A 15886-nucleotide genomic window follows, 5' to 3' on the forward strand; every position below is an offset into this window, starting at 1 on the left:
TGGTCCATAACTGTTCCCAGTCAGCAAACATAATGTTATGTCCAACATCCTGTGCCCATTTAATCATAACAGACTTCACCGTTTCATCCTGAGTGTTCCATTCCAGCAGCAAGTTATACATCTTTGACAGAGTCTTAGTTTTAGGTTCTAACAATTCTGTTTCTAATTTCGATTTTTCCACCTGGAATCCAATTTTCTTGTCCGATTTATAAGCCTCCATTATCTAATGATAATGGAGCCAATCTCGCACTTTGTCTTTTAATTTTTCAAAGCTCTGCAATTTCAATTTGTCTCCTTCTTGCTCCAAAATTTCCCAATATTTTGGCCATTTGGACTCCATGTTGAGTCTTTTAAAAGCTTTCGCTTCCATTGGTGACAACCACCTTGGGGTTTTATTTTCCAATAAGTCTTTGTATCTTATCCAAACATTAAACAATGTTTTCCTGACAATATGGTTTTTAAATGCTTTGTGTACCTTAACCTTGCCGTACCATAAATATGCATGCCACCCAAAAGCATTATTAAATCCCTCTAGGTCCAAAATGTCTGTGTTCTCAAGAAGTAGCCAGTCTTTCAGCCAGCGAAATGCTGCTGCTTCATTGTAGAGTTTAAAGTCTGGCAGGGCAAATCCACCCCTTTCCTTTACATCAGTTAATATCTTAAATTCTATTCTGGGCTTCTTGCCCTGCCAGACAAATCTAGAAATATCTTTCTGCCACTTCTTGAAAAGCTGTCACAAGAACAGGTTTCCCTTAGAGCCTCAAACCATGATTCATCGTAAACATGCAAAGTGCTTTGCAGTGCATCACACGCTTCTCTGAGCTAAAAGCTGATGCAGCCCCAAAAAGTTTGGCTTGTGGGACAGTGTGCCGAGTGCTCCCTGAAATCTGGGGTCAACCCTGATGTGCAGCATGAACCCACAGCAAAAGCATAAGCCAGCTCACATTCTCCCCCATTCCTGCACAATTTGAAAGGATAAAATTTGAAGCAAACTGTTGGAAGCATCTGAAATCTTTCCAAACCTGGAATCTTGTTTAAAATTGTTTTTATTGGTTTTGGACAAGAGGAATATCAAACAAGAAAGAGACCAATGAAAAAGCCTTAAACAATATCAGGTTTTGTGTAAAATTACTGAGTGAGTGAACACACCGGAGGGAAAGGAAAGGGGGATCACCTAGAACTTGGTGAGTAAATAAAGCCTCTTTAGTGTATACAGCCTCTCCAGACAGAGGACTGTTTGGCACATGTTGCCTGCCAGTTCATTGATAAATAAGATGAAGGAGAACCGAACCAAACTGGTTAGGCTTGGCCAGTCCATGGATCCATCTGCACTATAAGGTTAAAACAGTACCATACAACTTTAAGCAGACTTGGTGTCCCCCAAAGACATCTGGGAATGTCACCAGTGGGCATCAGTAACAAGCAGTGATATTCTTCAGCTTGGGGAGAGGCAGTTGCTTGCTTAGATGGCTCCTATGTTTCCTCATAAAGTAATTCTGGCTTCTCTGACCTCAGGCTGCAAACATCCTGGCCCAGCTAATTGAGCTTACTGTTCATTAATACTTCTGATATTGTGTCAGAGAGTAAATAAAGTGCTGGCACCATATTTCACCAGACAGTAGCCGTCTTGGAGCTGGTTCATTCCAGGTACTTTTTGGACTACACCTACACAGCCCCAGTCAGCAAAGCCATACTTCTAGAGACTTCTGGTATTCACCACACATTTGCCATGCTTTAGTGTGTGTCTCTGTGGTACACTTACTTGATAGAAATTAGATTTAGGATGGGAGTGCTAAGGGGACCAGGCCTGCATGGAGCCAAGATGGGGGCCTAGTTCCCAGCCTCATGGCCCTGTAGCACCGTATACAAGCCAAAAACCCTCTTGTCCACTTATGAGACCACTCATTCAACATTATACACAAATAAAATGATACAGACATCTGATCTGAGATCAGCAAACCCCTTCCCTGCCACCTCCCAGTTTGAATGATTTAATGGGGTTGGAGATTTTTAAAAAATCATTTAAAAATCGTTATATGTACATTTTTTTCATTACTTTTGTATACGTTAAGTTTGTTTTTAAGGGGAGAGGGTCAGGGCTTCCTTGGGAGTGGACCCTAGCCAGTATAATGGCTGTGACAGGTACCACTGGGGCAGAGACAATGGAACACGCAATCTCAGTGATCATAGGCAGGAGGAAGAGTTACCCTAGGATCAGATTATGTTTTTATTCAGGAGTCAGGTTTAGTCACTATCTGAAGACTACCCTTGCCTCTGGGTCAGGTCTTGGCCTGGCAGATACAGGTATCAACAAGGGTGTCCCACATGAGCTTACGGTAGTGCTGTGCAAAGCCAGGTCAATGACTAGTAAGACCAACACCATCCATGATTTGATAATGGATGAGGGAATTGACCTGGCAGAATGCCTTCTCAGTCTTATTTTCCAAACCTTCCTATTTTCATGAGCCTTCTGGTCTGTTTCAACTTCTTCTGCAATTGATGTGCCAAGTAAGCTGAAATCTAAACCCAAGTTGCAACACGAGTAGATTATTAACTGAGGAACAGCTTCTATGTCCATGCACAATGAATGAAGTAGAGGACTTCATACATTTCTTTTTCTACTGCCCTATTTATGAGCTAATAAGAACTAAGCTCCTCCTCTTGATCCCGTCCACCATCACATCTAAGGAAGACTGTTTGAAATTGCTTCTTGTGGACGCAAATCCCCAAGTTACACGTGGGGTGGCAATCTTTATAGTGCAGGCCTTGAAACTCAGGGCTACTCTGACGGGGTAGTGTGTCCTAGACCTGGACCTGTCTTAATTCTTTTATTACCTTTTTAACCTAATGTCCCGAGCCTATTTTGGGGCCATTATATGCTTTATATACATTCGCAGTAATATCGCTTTGAATTTTGTTTGGTTGTTTGTCTCTAGCATTTTTTTTTTATCCTGCTATGGCTTTATGCTAATGCAATAAAGGTTTGATTGATTAACTGAGGAAGGGTTTTCTGTTTTGTTTTGGAAATGCTTCTCAGATGACCTTTTCGTGACAAGCTACACCTTCTGAGATTCTATTGAAGGCGCAGGAGCTCCTGTTCCACCTCTATTCCCAAAATGCAACACCAGTAGAGCCAGGATTCCTCAGTCTGCTAGTCTAGACAACCTGGCTTGCTATTGCAGATTCATTTGCAATTTCTGGCACCATGAACTCATTCTCCAGGAAGTTCCCAAATTGCACCTGTGCGTAACAAAAACAATTCTTTGATTGATTTCCAGCTTTAAATAGTGGTGCCTCGTAAGAAGTTGCATCCATTGCATCAGCCGTACAGCATTGGAATCACTCCCACAGAGGAAAAGGTAAGCTTCGTACAGACTTTTCTCTCTTCTGTTAACTGAGGAAGGGTTTTCAGTCTTAGGACATCCATATTTACATCTAAGGGACACAGGTTTGGGGTGTGTGTGTGTGGTACAATGCTAGGTTTCCATGGAGAAGAACCAGATTCAAGAAATGTATTTTAAGAGCACTTATTCTGGTTACCTCTCCATACATGCTTTATAAGTCAATTTTAAAAATTATCAACACAGCACCCCAAAAAAGGTGGACATCGCTTTAGCACAGATACTTTATACATAGGCTCATCTATTTGTTTATTTGTATGGGAGAAGGGGGCAACATATTTAGCCCCCCAACAAGCTAACTACCCATTGCTCCTTACAAAAAGGACCTCTCTTTTGGCAAACAGGCATTTCAGAGCATTCCTATGCATTTCTGTTCAGAACAAATGCTGACTGAGTTCCCAGGTAAGTCTAATTAGGGTTGATTGCAGCCTTAGAGCTTAGACTTACTTGGGGGAGTCGTTGAATTCAGTGGAGATATGTATAGGATTGCACCAGGGTTGAGGGTAGAACGGCAGCAGTGTCTTCTTTGTGGTGGTGACACTGTGTTCCCCGGGATGGGAATCAGGTGGGGTAATATGGCAGTGAGGTCAGGGGATCTCATTCACTTGTTCCTAAGCTCCAGGAAACCTATCTGAACTCTGTTTTTTGTGGTGAAAAATCGAGCCTGCCAGCCTGTTGTGATGAGATTTAAGGGGTTGTGATTAGTCCTTTCTAACCTCAGATTGTCAGTTAGCAGGCTCAACAAAATCCGATTCCTAGGCTGGATAGCAAACAGGCACTGAATACAATGGAGCGTATGAGCAGGTCTGCCCCTTAGCCTAGGCATTCCCAAATTCAGCCTTCCAGATGTTTTGGGACTACAACTCCCATCATCTCTAGCTAACAGGCCCAGTGGTCAGGGATGATGGGAATTGTAGTCCCAAAACATCTGGAGGGCTGAGTTTTGGGATGCCTGCCTTAGCCTATGCTATATGTATGCTTTTGTTGTTGTTTAGTCGTTTAGTGGTGTCCGACTCTTCATGACCCCATGGACCAGAGCACGCCAGGCACTCCTGTCTTCCACTGCCTCCTGCAGTGGTCAAACTCATGTTCGTAGCTTCGAGAACACTGTCCAACCATCTCGTCCTCGGTTGCCCCCTTCTCCTTTGTGCCCTCAAACTTTCCCAACATCAGGGTCTTTTCCAGGGAGTCTTTTCTTCTCATGAGGTGGCCAAAGTATTGGTGCCTCAGCTTCAGGATCTGTCCTTCCAGTGAGCACTCAGGGCTGATTTCCTTAAGAATGGATAGGTTTGATCTTCTTGCAGTCCATGGGACTCTCAAGAGTCTCCTCCAGCACCATAATTCAAAAGGATCAATTCTTCGGCGATCAGCCTTCTTTATGGTCCAGCTCTCACTTCCATACATCACTATTGGACCTTTGTTGGCAAGGTGATGTCTCTGCTTTTTAAGATGCTGTCTAGGTTTGTCATTGTTTTTCTCCAAGAAGCAGGTGTCTTTTAATTTCGTGGCTGCTGTCACCATCTGCAGTGATCATGGAGCCCAAGAAAGTAAAATCTCTCACTGCCTCCATTTCTTCCCCTTCTATTTGCCAGGAGGTGATGGGACCAGTGGCCATGATCTTCGTTTTTTTGATGTTGAGCTTCAGACCATATTTTGCGCTCTCTTCTTTCACCCTCATTAAAAGGTTCTTTAATTCCTCCTCACTTTCTGCCATCAAGGTTGTGTCATCTGCATATCTGAGGCTGTTGATATTTCTTCCGGCAATCTTAATTCCAGCTTGGGATTCATCCAGCCCAGCCTTTCGCATGATGAATTCTGCATATAAGTTAAATAAACAGGGAGACAATATACAGCCTTGTCGTACTCCTTTCCCAATTTTGAACCAATCAGTTGTTCCATATCCAGTTCTAACTGTAGCTTCTTGTCCCACATAGAAATTTCTCAGGAGACAGATGAGGTGATCAGGCACTCCCATTTCTTTAAGAACTTGCCATAGTTTGCTGTGGTCAACACAGTCAAAGGCTTTTGCATAGTCAATGAAGCAGAAGTAGATGTTTTTCTGAACTCTCTAGCTTTCTCCATAATCCAGCACATATTTGCAATTTGGTCTCTGGTTCCTCTGCCCCTTCGAAATCCAGCTTGCACTTCTGGGAGTTCTCAGTCCACATATTGCTTAAGCCTGCCTTGTAGAATTTTAAACATAACTTTGTTAGCATGTGAAATGAGTGCAATTGTGTGGTAGTTGGAGCATTCTTTGGCACTGCCCTTCTTGGGGAATGGGATGTAGACTGATCTTCTCCAATCCTCTGGCCACTGCTGAGTTTTCCAAACTTGCTGGCATACTGAGTGTAGCACCTTAACAGCATCATCTTTTAAAAATTTTTATCACCACTTCCACTGGCTTTGTTATTAGCAATTCTTTCTAAGGCCCATTTGACTTCACTCTCCAGGATGTCTGGCTAGATGTATGCTAGATGTATGCTAGAGTCCCAAATTAGCACCCATTGTATTCGCTTGTTAAGCAGGGGAGGGGAACCCTTTTGACTTGACAGGCTAGCTCCTTTTAAGAATTTAGCTTGTGAGTCAAATTTGGCAGGTAAAGGAATCTGCTTACCTGTCACTCACCAGATGTCAAAATGGCATCAATTGCTTTGAGTCTAAAGCCTTGAAGTTGGGATTTCAATGCAAGTTGCTGCTAAAACAAAGTCCCCCCCCCCCACCTACTGTTTTAGCAGGACTTTCAATGCCAGTCAAGTTTTGAACTGTCAACAGTTCCAGTCATAAGACTCTTACTAGTTCCTATAGGTTAGTGTGAATGTTGGTGATTGCAGATAATCTGCATGGCAAACTTTAGGTGATATTTAATGCCAAAAGGGGGGATACTGCTGTTGTCTGTGCATATGCAATGGCAGGGGAAAACTCATCTCTTCCACCTCTTTCAAAGTAGCTGTGTTTAGAGTTATGTCTCTTGGTTCTAAGCAAGGCCAGCTCAAAACAAGAGAAGATCATTTCCACTTAAGTGTGCAAGCACTGTGTTTGATTGGGTTGCTTAATAAGGACATAATTTAAAACTGATAGCCCTAATCATCAGGTGTGGTCACAAAGCAATTAGTCATACCAACTGTTTCACAACTCACTGTTGGAGCTGCTGGGTGAAGATGGAGCCAGGCAGAAGGCAAACAATTGCTTTTGCTTCGTTATCAGTCTTAATAACCAACAGAGAATCCACTGGACGGGGGAGGACTTAAATAAATGTTCAATACATGGTAAAAAACTTTAGCTAGAACTTTTGTTTGAAGGCTTTTACTTGTTAGTGATTTCAGTGGAACTTGATTGATTTTCTTTCTTTTTTTACTGTTATGTTTCCGTTTTCTAGTTTTTGCAGCTCTGTTTTAAGTAATGAGATGCTTTAGTACCTTGATTGTATTCTCTATCTTGTCAGCACAGTTTGCCAGTCATTTGGGGTTCCTCCTCCAGTCAGCAGTGCCACCCAGAAAATCTTCTAGATCCTTCTTCACAGTTTAGCTCTTCTCTAAACACCTCACCCATTTGGGTCCTTCTTAGAGTATTTGTTGTCAAGTTAACACTACAGCTTATCTAACTTATGTAACTACTGGCCTAATAAAGTAACATAAAACTATATACAGAGAATCATTCTATCTTGCCCTGCTCTTCAGCCATCTTGGCCAGAGCAACAGCCTGTACGCCACACACAAACCTCCCCTCCAGAGCCTGCCTTATAAAGAAGCCTGTTGTTAAAGGCAAAACATTTTCAAGGAACATTTCAAGTCAGTGTTTAGAACCTACACTGACATCAAGATTGTATTCTCTATCTTGAACTTTTTAGAAAGGTGGGGTGTGGGTGTTTTAAATAAAATTGAAGTAATGTGGTATTGAAGGCACAGTGAATACCTTTCTATGGAGATATTCATCCTTTAGACAAAAATAAGACCAATAAAAAGGGAATATATACAAAGGAGTCCACCGGAAGAATTAACCTGACGATATTTGTCCCAGATATCACAATCAGCACCATGACTACCCTTGTGGATGCTATCAACAAATTTGCCTTTGATTTACACAAGAAGATGGATGGCACTTCGGGGAACATCTTCTTCTCTCCCATGAGCATTGCAGCCGCTTTGGGCATGGTCTCTCTTGGAGCCAGAGGAGACACTGCTAAGCAGATGGAGAAGGTAGGAAACACCCCACCACCACCACTGTGTGTATGCCAAGTGTCATATTATGCAATTGCCTACTGTTATGTACTGAATTTCTCTCCCTGGGCCAGCAGGGGGATACTGTAGATAGTTTTCACTCAGCTAAAATGAAGTTTTCACTTCATTCCTTAAGTTTTCACTTCATTCCTTATTTGCACATATGCAAATAAGGAATTGAAAGTGACGTTCAGTGATTGGATAGTTACAAAAAGTTGTTACTGTTGCTTTGTAGTTGAGCTCTATATAATCAGGTTGGCTGAACCCTTCAGCTCAGTTCTGTTCGGGGCCTGTGAATAACCAAGAGCTGTTTGAAGAATCGCTGTGTTGTCTGATATGTTCAACCACAACTTAACACCTCCTGTTTCAACCCCTGCCCTAAACTTCTATAAGCCCCCTGCTCAAATGAAGTGTTTTTGAAATATACTCAGAGTCTAGTGTGAATTTCATGCTCTTTATTCAGCTCATAGTAGCAATGAATAAAACTTTCCCCAAAACGTCTAGCTATATATACATTATTTACACAATGGGCCCCACGTGATTGGCTAATTCCGGGCTGCTTCTGCATACCAGCTGGGTTGCTGATTCATCCAGGAGCTGGATTGGGTGGCTTCTGCGGGCCAATCAAGCTGTTGCATTCTAGGATTCAGCTCAGTACATAACAGTTTTCATTGTACTGGAGAAGGATGAAAAGAAGATGCAAATGACTTGGAGTAGATCTGCGGTTTCTCATTCCACATTTTGTGTTGCAGGTCCTTCACTTCAATGAGGTCACTGGATCTGGAAGCTCTCCAGACTCGGCTGAAAAAGTACTGGCATATCATTTCTGTTTCACTAGGGGTTTTTTTTGGGGGGGATAATATGGATCTAGCTTATTATCCTTTCAAAATGTGAGACAATCTGAAATCATAAACAGCTACAGCCATAGCAGCCAACTCCTAGGGGCCGAGTGGGCTTCAGCCCCCCAATAAAATATTTGAGGGGGCACCAAAATTTACAGAGAAATGGTGTGCATGCACCACAGCATGTGACTGATTATGTGGGCTGGGACTTACCTTTCTCTCACCCCCACCCCCAATATTCTATTCAAGTTGGCACCCCTGGGTGCAGCTGTGACACTCAGCTTTCTTGGAAGTCAAGCTGGTGTAATGTAGTGACTAAGAATTCAAGCTGCAAAGGCCTGTTCCAAATCTCACCTTAGCCAAGAACCATGGTTTAGCTCTTAGGTATGGTTCTTCCCATCTCCAGGCCCTACCCTCATCTGCAGTGCAGAGATTATGACGCAGTTGAAAAGGCTTCAGTTTGGATAACCAAAGTCATATATGAAAAGCAATTGTGGTCAGCCACATGCTGTTCCTGTTCGTCAGATTACTACTATATACCGAGAGTTAGAGGAGGGAAGGGAAGGAAGCGAGGAGGTGGGTGCTGTGCACCCAATAGTCTCCCCTCCCCCTCCTACTTTCTGGTTAGCTGGCAGCGATTCAGGAGACATCTGAAGGCAGCCCTCTTTAGGGAAGGTTTTAATGTTTAATAGACTATTGTATTTTAATATTCTGTTGGAAGCTGCCCAGAGTGGCTGGGGAAACCCAGCCAGATGGGCGGGGTATAAATAATTATTATTATTATTATTATTATTATTATTATTATTACTATAGCTCAGGGGTATACTGCCCTGCCAACCCCTACTGAAGGAAAGCACTTTGAACATTATTCCCCAACAGAAATATATACACTTTCAAAGACTGCTCCAAGGCAGTCCTGGAGTTTTGGGAGCAATTCAGTTTGGTTCAGGATGCCTTGGAGGGGGGCACGTGCTTCCACTCAGAAGAGCCCCCAATTTCTCCATTATCTGCTCACTTTGACTGGATTTGGGATTGGTCCACATAATGGTTTGGAGGGCGTTGGGAGCCATATTTACGAGAATGTCGATGTACTGTTAAACAGCCTTTGCTATTTAAAGGATACACAGTGTGACAGACCGGGAGGACCACACATCCAATTCAAAGCACTCTTAGCAGCTATCAACCATCATGACAAAAATTTCGAACTGAGCATTGCCAATAGGCTTTATGGAGAAGAGAAATACACATTTCTACAGGTAAGGAAGAATACTTTCTATGCTCCTCCCTGTGTAGACACATTGCTGTTGGATGAGCAGCAGAGAGCACATGAAATTGATAGCAATGCTTCCGCTTCCTTTTACTGATGCCTATTTAGGATCTCCTTTCTTGACAGTGGAGAGTGTTTTAAATGGTACATGGGAGCAGTTGTAGGGCCTTTGAAGTTTGGCCTTTAGTCAGTCAGTCAGTCAGTTTTATTGCACATAGCCAAAGGCTGCCGCAATGTACACAGAATCATTCAACAATTAAAAGAAAATACGCTGAATTGATACAAAAAACTTAAAACATTTATATTATCAAGACATTACCTACTCTAAATAGAGCTATAAAAGTACCTTAATATACAAATTAAGACATTAAACAATAAAATTCATAAGCTAAAATTATCACATGGCCACTAATATATTAAACAATGTTAAATAATACAGTGCAATTATATTCGGAGTTTAGTTTGGTGATAAAGATAGGATATAGCTTGATGTAGATAGGGTCAAATAAATTCATCTCCTATACAGTTGGTGGCTACCTTGGCTATATAATTTGCTCTAATTTTCCTAGCGGCAGTTGCAAAGAGTGCTGCACGCCAGGTCACATACTTATCTGTGTCTGTGAGGAGATATAAAATCATGTCAGAGGGCTTCTGGCCAGGGGACCTTGCAGTTTGGTCTTTAATGTTTTACGTTTTATTTTGTTTTTAATATTCTGTTGGGAGCCACCCAGAGTGGCTGGGGCAACCCAGTCCGATGGACAACATTTGAAGCACTGTGGGGTAAACACAGCGGGGAGAGGAGACACAGGGGAAGTTATATTGTACAAATGAAACTTGTTGAGCCCATGCTCAACAGGTTTCTACCCTTGGGGAGAAAGGTGGGGCACAAATATAATAATAAATGAGTTCAGCTCCATCTTTGTCTGACATTTGACGTAAGAGGGGGAAGTATCATGAAAGAAAATGAAGGCTGACATAAGTCAGGAAGAGCACAGTAGTGTTTAACGGGGTGGCTCAGGTAGGACAGCATTGCTCACCTGGCTTCTGAACCCTGAGCAACATTGCTGGTTCCTGAGAGGGAGGGGAAGGCACAGAGAGTTTGGTGTGCAGCAGAAGAAGCAGAATGGACCTATGGCTTCACCACAGTGAGCTCCATGTGTCTCACCTTCAGACTGTCAGTTACCAGAAGATCTGAGCAACGCTCAGTGTCCAGAAGGCACCTCCTTGAGGAACATTCTGGAAAAGCAAAGGAACCATCTACTGCTTCTGAATAGGGAAATGGCTCCGTAAATCCCACAGTATTAATCGTACCTTGGAAGTTGAACAACTTAGTTTCCAAAAGTTTTGGCTCCCGAACGTCACAAACCCCAGAAGTGTGTGTTCCAGTTTGTGAACTATAATTGGAAGCCAAACATCCGGAGGGGCTTCCATTGCTTCTGATTGGCTGCAGGAGCTTCCTGCAGCCAATCACAAGCCACGCTTTTTTCCAAACGTTTTGTAAGACTTCCGGAACAGATTCCGTTTGATGTCCAAAGTATGACTGTATTCTATATTTCTTTTTAACTAAGCTTTCTACTTCTCTTCAACAGCAGGCACTAAACAACTAGTAGTAGGAGAGCAACATGGGGAAATTCATATGCCATACCAAACAATAAATTCCCGTTTATTACATATATATGACAGCCATAGCTTCTGCTGCCCTGGGCTGATTTGGAGGAAGGGATGTCATACAAATTCAATGAAATTGTTTAAATAATAATAATTGCATTAATGCTTTTTTATTATTATTCTATACAGCAATTCTTACATTGCACAAAGGAGATGTACCATGCTGAGTTGCAAAAAGTGGACTTTGAGAAAAAACCAGAGGAAGCTAGAAATGAGATTAACACTTGGATTGAAAAGCAAACAAATGGTAAAGGAACAGAAGTTATGTCTCACTTATTTGGAAATGGATCAGCTAAGGAAAGGGATATGGGAGAAATTTGTTCACTTTACATTTTAATGTGAACTTACCTAATTAACACTTCGGATGCAAACATGTGGACCAGAACTGCATCTAGCACTTGAAATCCACACATCTACAATTTTTTGATTGCAGTTTTCCATTCCAAAAAATGCATACAAAAAGCATATATATTGAGGAAAGGTGGGCAAAAAAAAAAAAATGCATGTTAGTGAAAATGACATACAAGAATGTGTTCTATTGAAGAAAATTGCTTGCAAAAAAGTGTTTGAGGCAAAATTCCAAGCAAAAAATGCATATAAATGTTCATGCGGTCTTTTAAAAAAATAAATAAATCACAAGCTAAATGCTAAAATGGTGGGAAAGTAATTGAAGATTGAGAAACTGAATGGCATTGAAAGATTTGTTTCCCAGAAGAACTGAGCGGCCCACAGAATTCTAAAATATACAAAGGTAAAGGTAAAGGTAAAGGTACCCCTGCCCGTATGGGCCAGTCTTGACAGACTCTGGGGTTGTGCGCCCATTTCACTTAAGAGGCCAGGGGCCAGCGCTGTCCGGAGACACTTCCGGGTCACGTGGCCAGCGTGACATCGCTGCTCTGGCGAGCCAGAGCCGCACACGGAAACGCCGTTTACCTTCCCGCTGGTAAGTGGTCCCTATTTATCTACTTGCACCCGGAGGTGCTTTCGAACTGCTAGGTTGACAGGCGCTGAGACCGAGCAGCGGGAGCGCACCCTGCCGCAGGGATTCGAACCGCCGACCTTTCGATCGGCAAGTCCTAGGCGCTGAGGCTTTAACCCACAGCGCCACCTGCGTCCCTGCATACAAAGGTAATGAAGCCTTTAATGGTGGATAAGCTTCATGTTTTAGATGTTACACACTAACACGGTTGAAAATTTCATTGTCATTTTGACTATTAAATATTTTGCCTTGAATCTGTCTTTTAAAAAGGTAAAATCAAGGACCTGATGGCCAGTGGATCTATTGACGAAACAACTAGCTTGGTCTTAGCGAATGCTATATATTTTAAAGGAAACTGGAAGTCCCAATTTGATAAGAAACTCACCAAGGAAGCACCTTTCTGGATTAATGAGGTACAGTATGCCGAAAAGCTGGTGGAGATTATGGCCAGCTATCTGTCCAAAGCTGTGGTTGCGGCGCTCATCTTGCTTCATTGGCCGGGGAAGCCTGCGTACAGCTTCCGGGTCATGTGGCAAACATGACTAAGCCGTTTCTGGTGAACCAGAGCAGCACATGGAAATGCCGTTATTTATCTACTTGCACTTTGGCGTGCTTTCGAACTGCTAGGTTGGCAGGAGCAGGGACCGAGCAACAGGAGCTCACCCCGTCGCAGGGATTCGAACCGCCAACTTTCTGATCGGCAAGTCCTAGGCTCTGTGGTTTAAACCTGTTAAACCACAGCGCCACCCGCGTCCCCTATACACCTTTAGGCGCCAGGAAAAACATTCCTTTTTAACCAGGCCTTTGGTTGATCTGATTGACATCCTATGCCCTTTTAAAATGTGGCTCTTTTTGGGGGGGAGTATTATTGCTTTTATTTTTATTTTACATACTGTGATCTTTTTATGCGAACTGCCCTGAGACCTCTGGGCATAGGGCAGTATAAAATTCAATAAATAATAATAATCCTGCCTCATTGGTGGGCCAGCTCTGACTATTGCATTGTACGTTGGGGATACAGAATACATTTGTGTTTTATACCAGAGTGGTCCGATGTTTGAAGGTGCTAAACAAAAGAGGTACAACACTGGAAATCATTGCAACTATCCTACTGTACTCAGTACTTCATATGGCTTATAGCCACCTCTTTTACACACACGAAAAATGACATTTTATGCTTAACTACTTGCTTTATTCACTACAGAACCAGAGCAAAAATGTGCCAATGATGAATAAGGAAGGTGAATTCAATGTGGCCTATATACAAAATCCATCACTGCAAATACTTGAGCTTCCCTATGATAAGAATGAGATGAGTATGTTCATTCTACTGCCAGACAAGAAAGGAGGTGCACACCAGGTAATTTGCTTTGATTTCTGAAAAGGATCAAGGAATTGAAGTCAACTTTCAAAACTTTGTAGTGGGCGTACATACATACATTGCTTTTAAAAAAACCTGATCAATGAGAATAAATTGTTCAACTGATTAGTCAACTGAAGAAATCTTGGAGAAATATAGAGATATATGAACTGTAGCTTTTGTCCTGTCAGTTTCCAATTCTGTTTTATTTTGTAATTTTAACAGACATAGAGCAGGGCAATCCAGTAGGCCTGCATTGTCAATGTCTGTTAATACTAGTGTATCTTTGGATGTGCCCAGGGACACAGGTGGTGCTGTGGTCTAAACCACTAAGCCTCCTGGGCTTGCAGATTATAAGGTCAGATGTCCTGTATACCTGAAGGAGCGTCTCCACCCCCATGAGATCCAGCGCCGAGGGCCTTCTGGCAGTTCCCTCATTGCGAGAAGTGAGGTTACAGGGAACTAGACAGAGGGCCTTCTCAGTAGTGGCACCCACCCTGTGGAACACCCTCTCTTCAGATGTGAAGGAAATAAGCAGCTATCCTATCTTTAAAAGACATCTGAAGGCTGTGTCTCATTGCGCCAGAAGCGCTTTAGTCCTGCTGGCCACATGACCTGGAAAGCTGTCTGGAGACAAACACCGGCTCCCTCGGCCTGAAAGCAGATACGAGCACTACACCCCATAGTCGAATTCAACTGGACTTAACAGTCCAGAAGTCCTTTACCCCTTTACCTTTACCATCTTTGTATGGGGCTGCAACAAGGGGGACTTATTAACAACCATATTCTTGATTACTCTGCAACTTCTGTCTGATAGGTGGGACAGAGGGACACCACACCCTTGGCACAAAGGAGGTTTGGACTGTTATGTTTATAGTGCAATTTCATAGAATCCCATTGTTCTCCTTGGGGCTTTATGCCCTGGGAAATGTGTATAGGATTAGTACACTTTTCAATGACCCAGAATGTGCCCATTGTGTCTTTTAAAACAGAAGTTAAATCAAGGACTCTAAAGCAGAGACAATACATGCTGCTGAACTTAAGGATTCTCCTCTCATTTGTGAAAACATTTCAACCGATATTTTTTTAAAGAAACCACCATTTTCACAGACAAATATAATGGTTTTCCAAAACATTTTTTTGGGGGGAGGGTGTAAACAATATTGGAGCTTTTAGACATATTCTTTGCCTACGCTTTAATAAATAAACATTTGTCTTTCTCTTTTTCCCACGTCTTTTTCTGGGGGCAGATATTTAATTGGCATTGATTATTATTTTTACTTGACAGGTTGAAAAGGAACTCAACTATGCAAAATTTCAAGAATGGACCAGTTCGAAAAACATGCAAAAGCAAAATGTAGACATTTATGTGCCAAAGTTCAAGCTGGAAGAAACTTATGAGCTCAACAAACTTTTGGTAGCTTTAGGAATGACAGATGTGTTCACACGAGGAAAGGCTGATTTGTCCGGCATGTCAGGAAGCAAAAACCTGTTTGTGTCCAAGGCCATTCATAAATCTTATGTCGTGGTCAATGAAGAAGGCACAGAGGCAGCAGCCGCCACTGGGGTGGGTGTTTTTGCCACAAACATGCCAATTCAATTCAGAGCTGATCACCCCTTCATTTTCCTTTTGAGAAACAAAAAAACCAAGAGCATCCAATTTATGGGCAGGTATGATTCACCTTAACAGGTGCTTAAATGATCACATGCATGCCCTTTGCATTTGTTGCAAGCCCAGGGTGTTAGAAGTGCTGAAACAAAAATCATATATTCTACTTTCTGTTTAGCTAATATTTCCGGGTTTTCATCTCCTAAAAAAAGTACAAATACCTAAGATGGACCTCTTTCAGCTGATGTAGGCAGACTCACTTGAATGTACAACATGGGACTTTAAACGAAACCCAAAGCAACAATCTAAATAAAGTGAGCTATTCAAAATATTTGGTTTTGTTGTGTGATTCCGGGTCCTTAATGAGTGGTGAGGTGTACAGAAATCCAATGCTACCTACAGATTATTTTCAGGGCTGATTCTTTAATGTTTGCAGAAATGGTTTTCAATTGAAGCATACACCAAAAATATGCCAATTCCCTCTCAATGTTCCTCACTTTAAGATCTGTCTCCCAGATCTGTCTCTTTCACACGACTTTTCAA

At 42.3% G+C, this 15886-nt stretch overlaps 1 protein-coding gene across 1 annotated transcript; it reads left to right on the top strand.

Annotated features, from left to right (window-relative positions):
- The first annotated feature begins 3209 nt into the window (after window positions 1–3209).
- Window positions 3210–15624, top strand: LOC307220890 (leukocyte elastase inhibitor-like). The gene is made up of 8 exons (XM_079985060.1): window positions 3210–3359; window positions 7419–7597; window positions 8371–8427; window positions 9579–9716; window positions 11525–11642; window positions 12645–12787; window positions 13579–13734; window positions 15023–15624. Exons 2-8 carry the CDS (start codon window positions 7436–7438, stop codon window positions 15419–15421), a joined length of 1173 nt encoding a protein of 390 aa, XP_079841186.1. The 5' UTR covers window positions 3210–3359; window positions 7419–7435; the 3' UTR covers window positions 15422–15624.
- The last annotated feature ends 262 nt before the right edge of the window (window positions 15625–15886 follow it).

This window comes from Podarcis cretensis (assembly GCF_951804945.1).
Source record: "Podarcis cretensis genome assembly, chromosome: 7".
In the NCBI taxonomy this organism is placed as follows: Eukaryota; Metazoa; Chordata; class Lepidosauria; order Squamata; family Lacertidae; genus Podarcis; species Podarcis cretensis.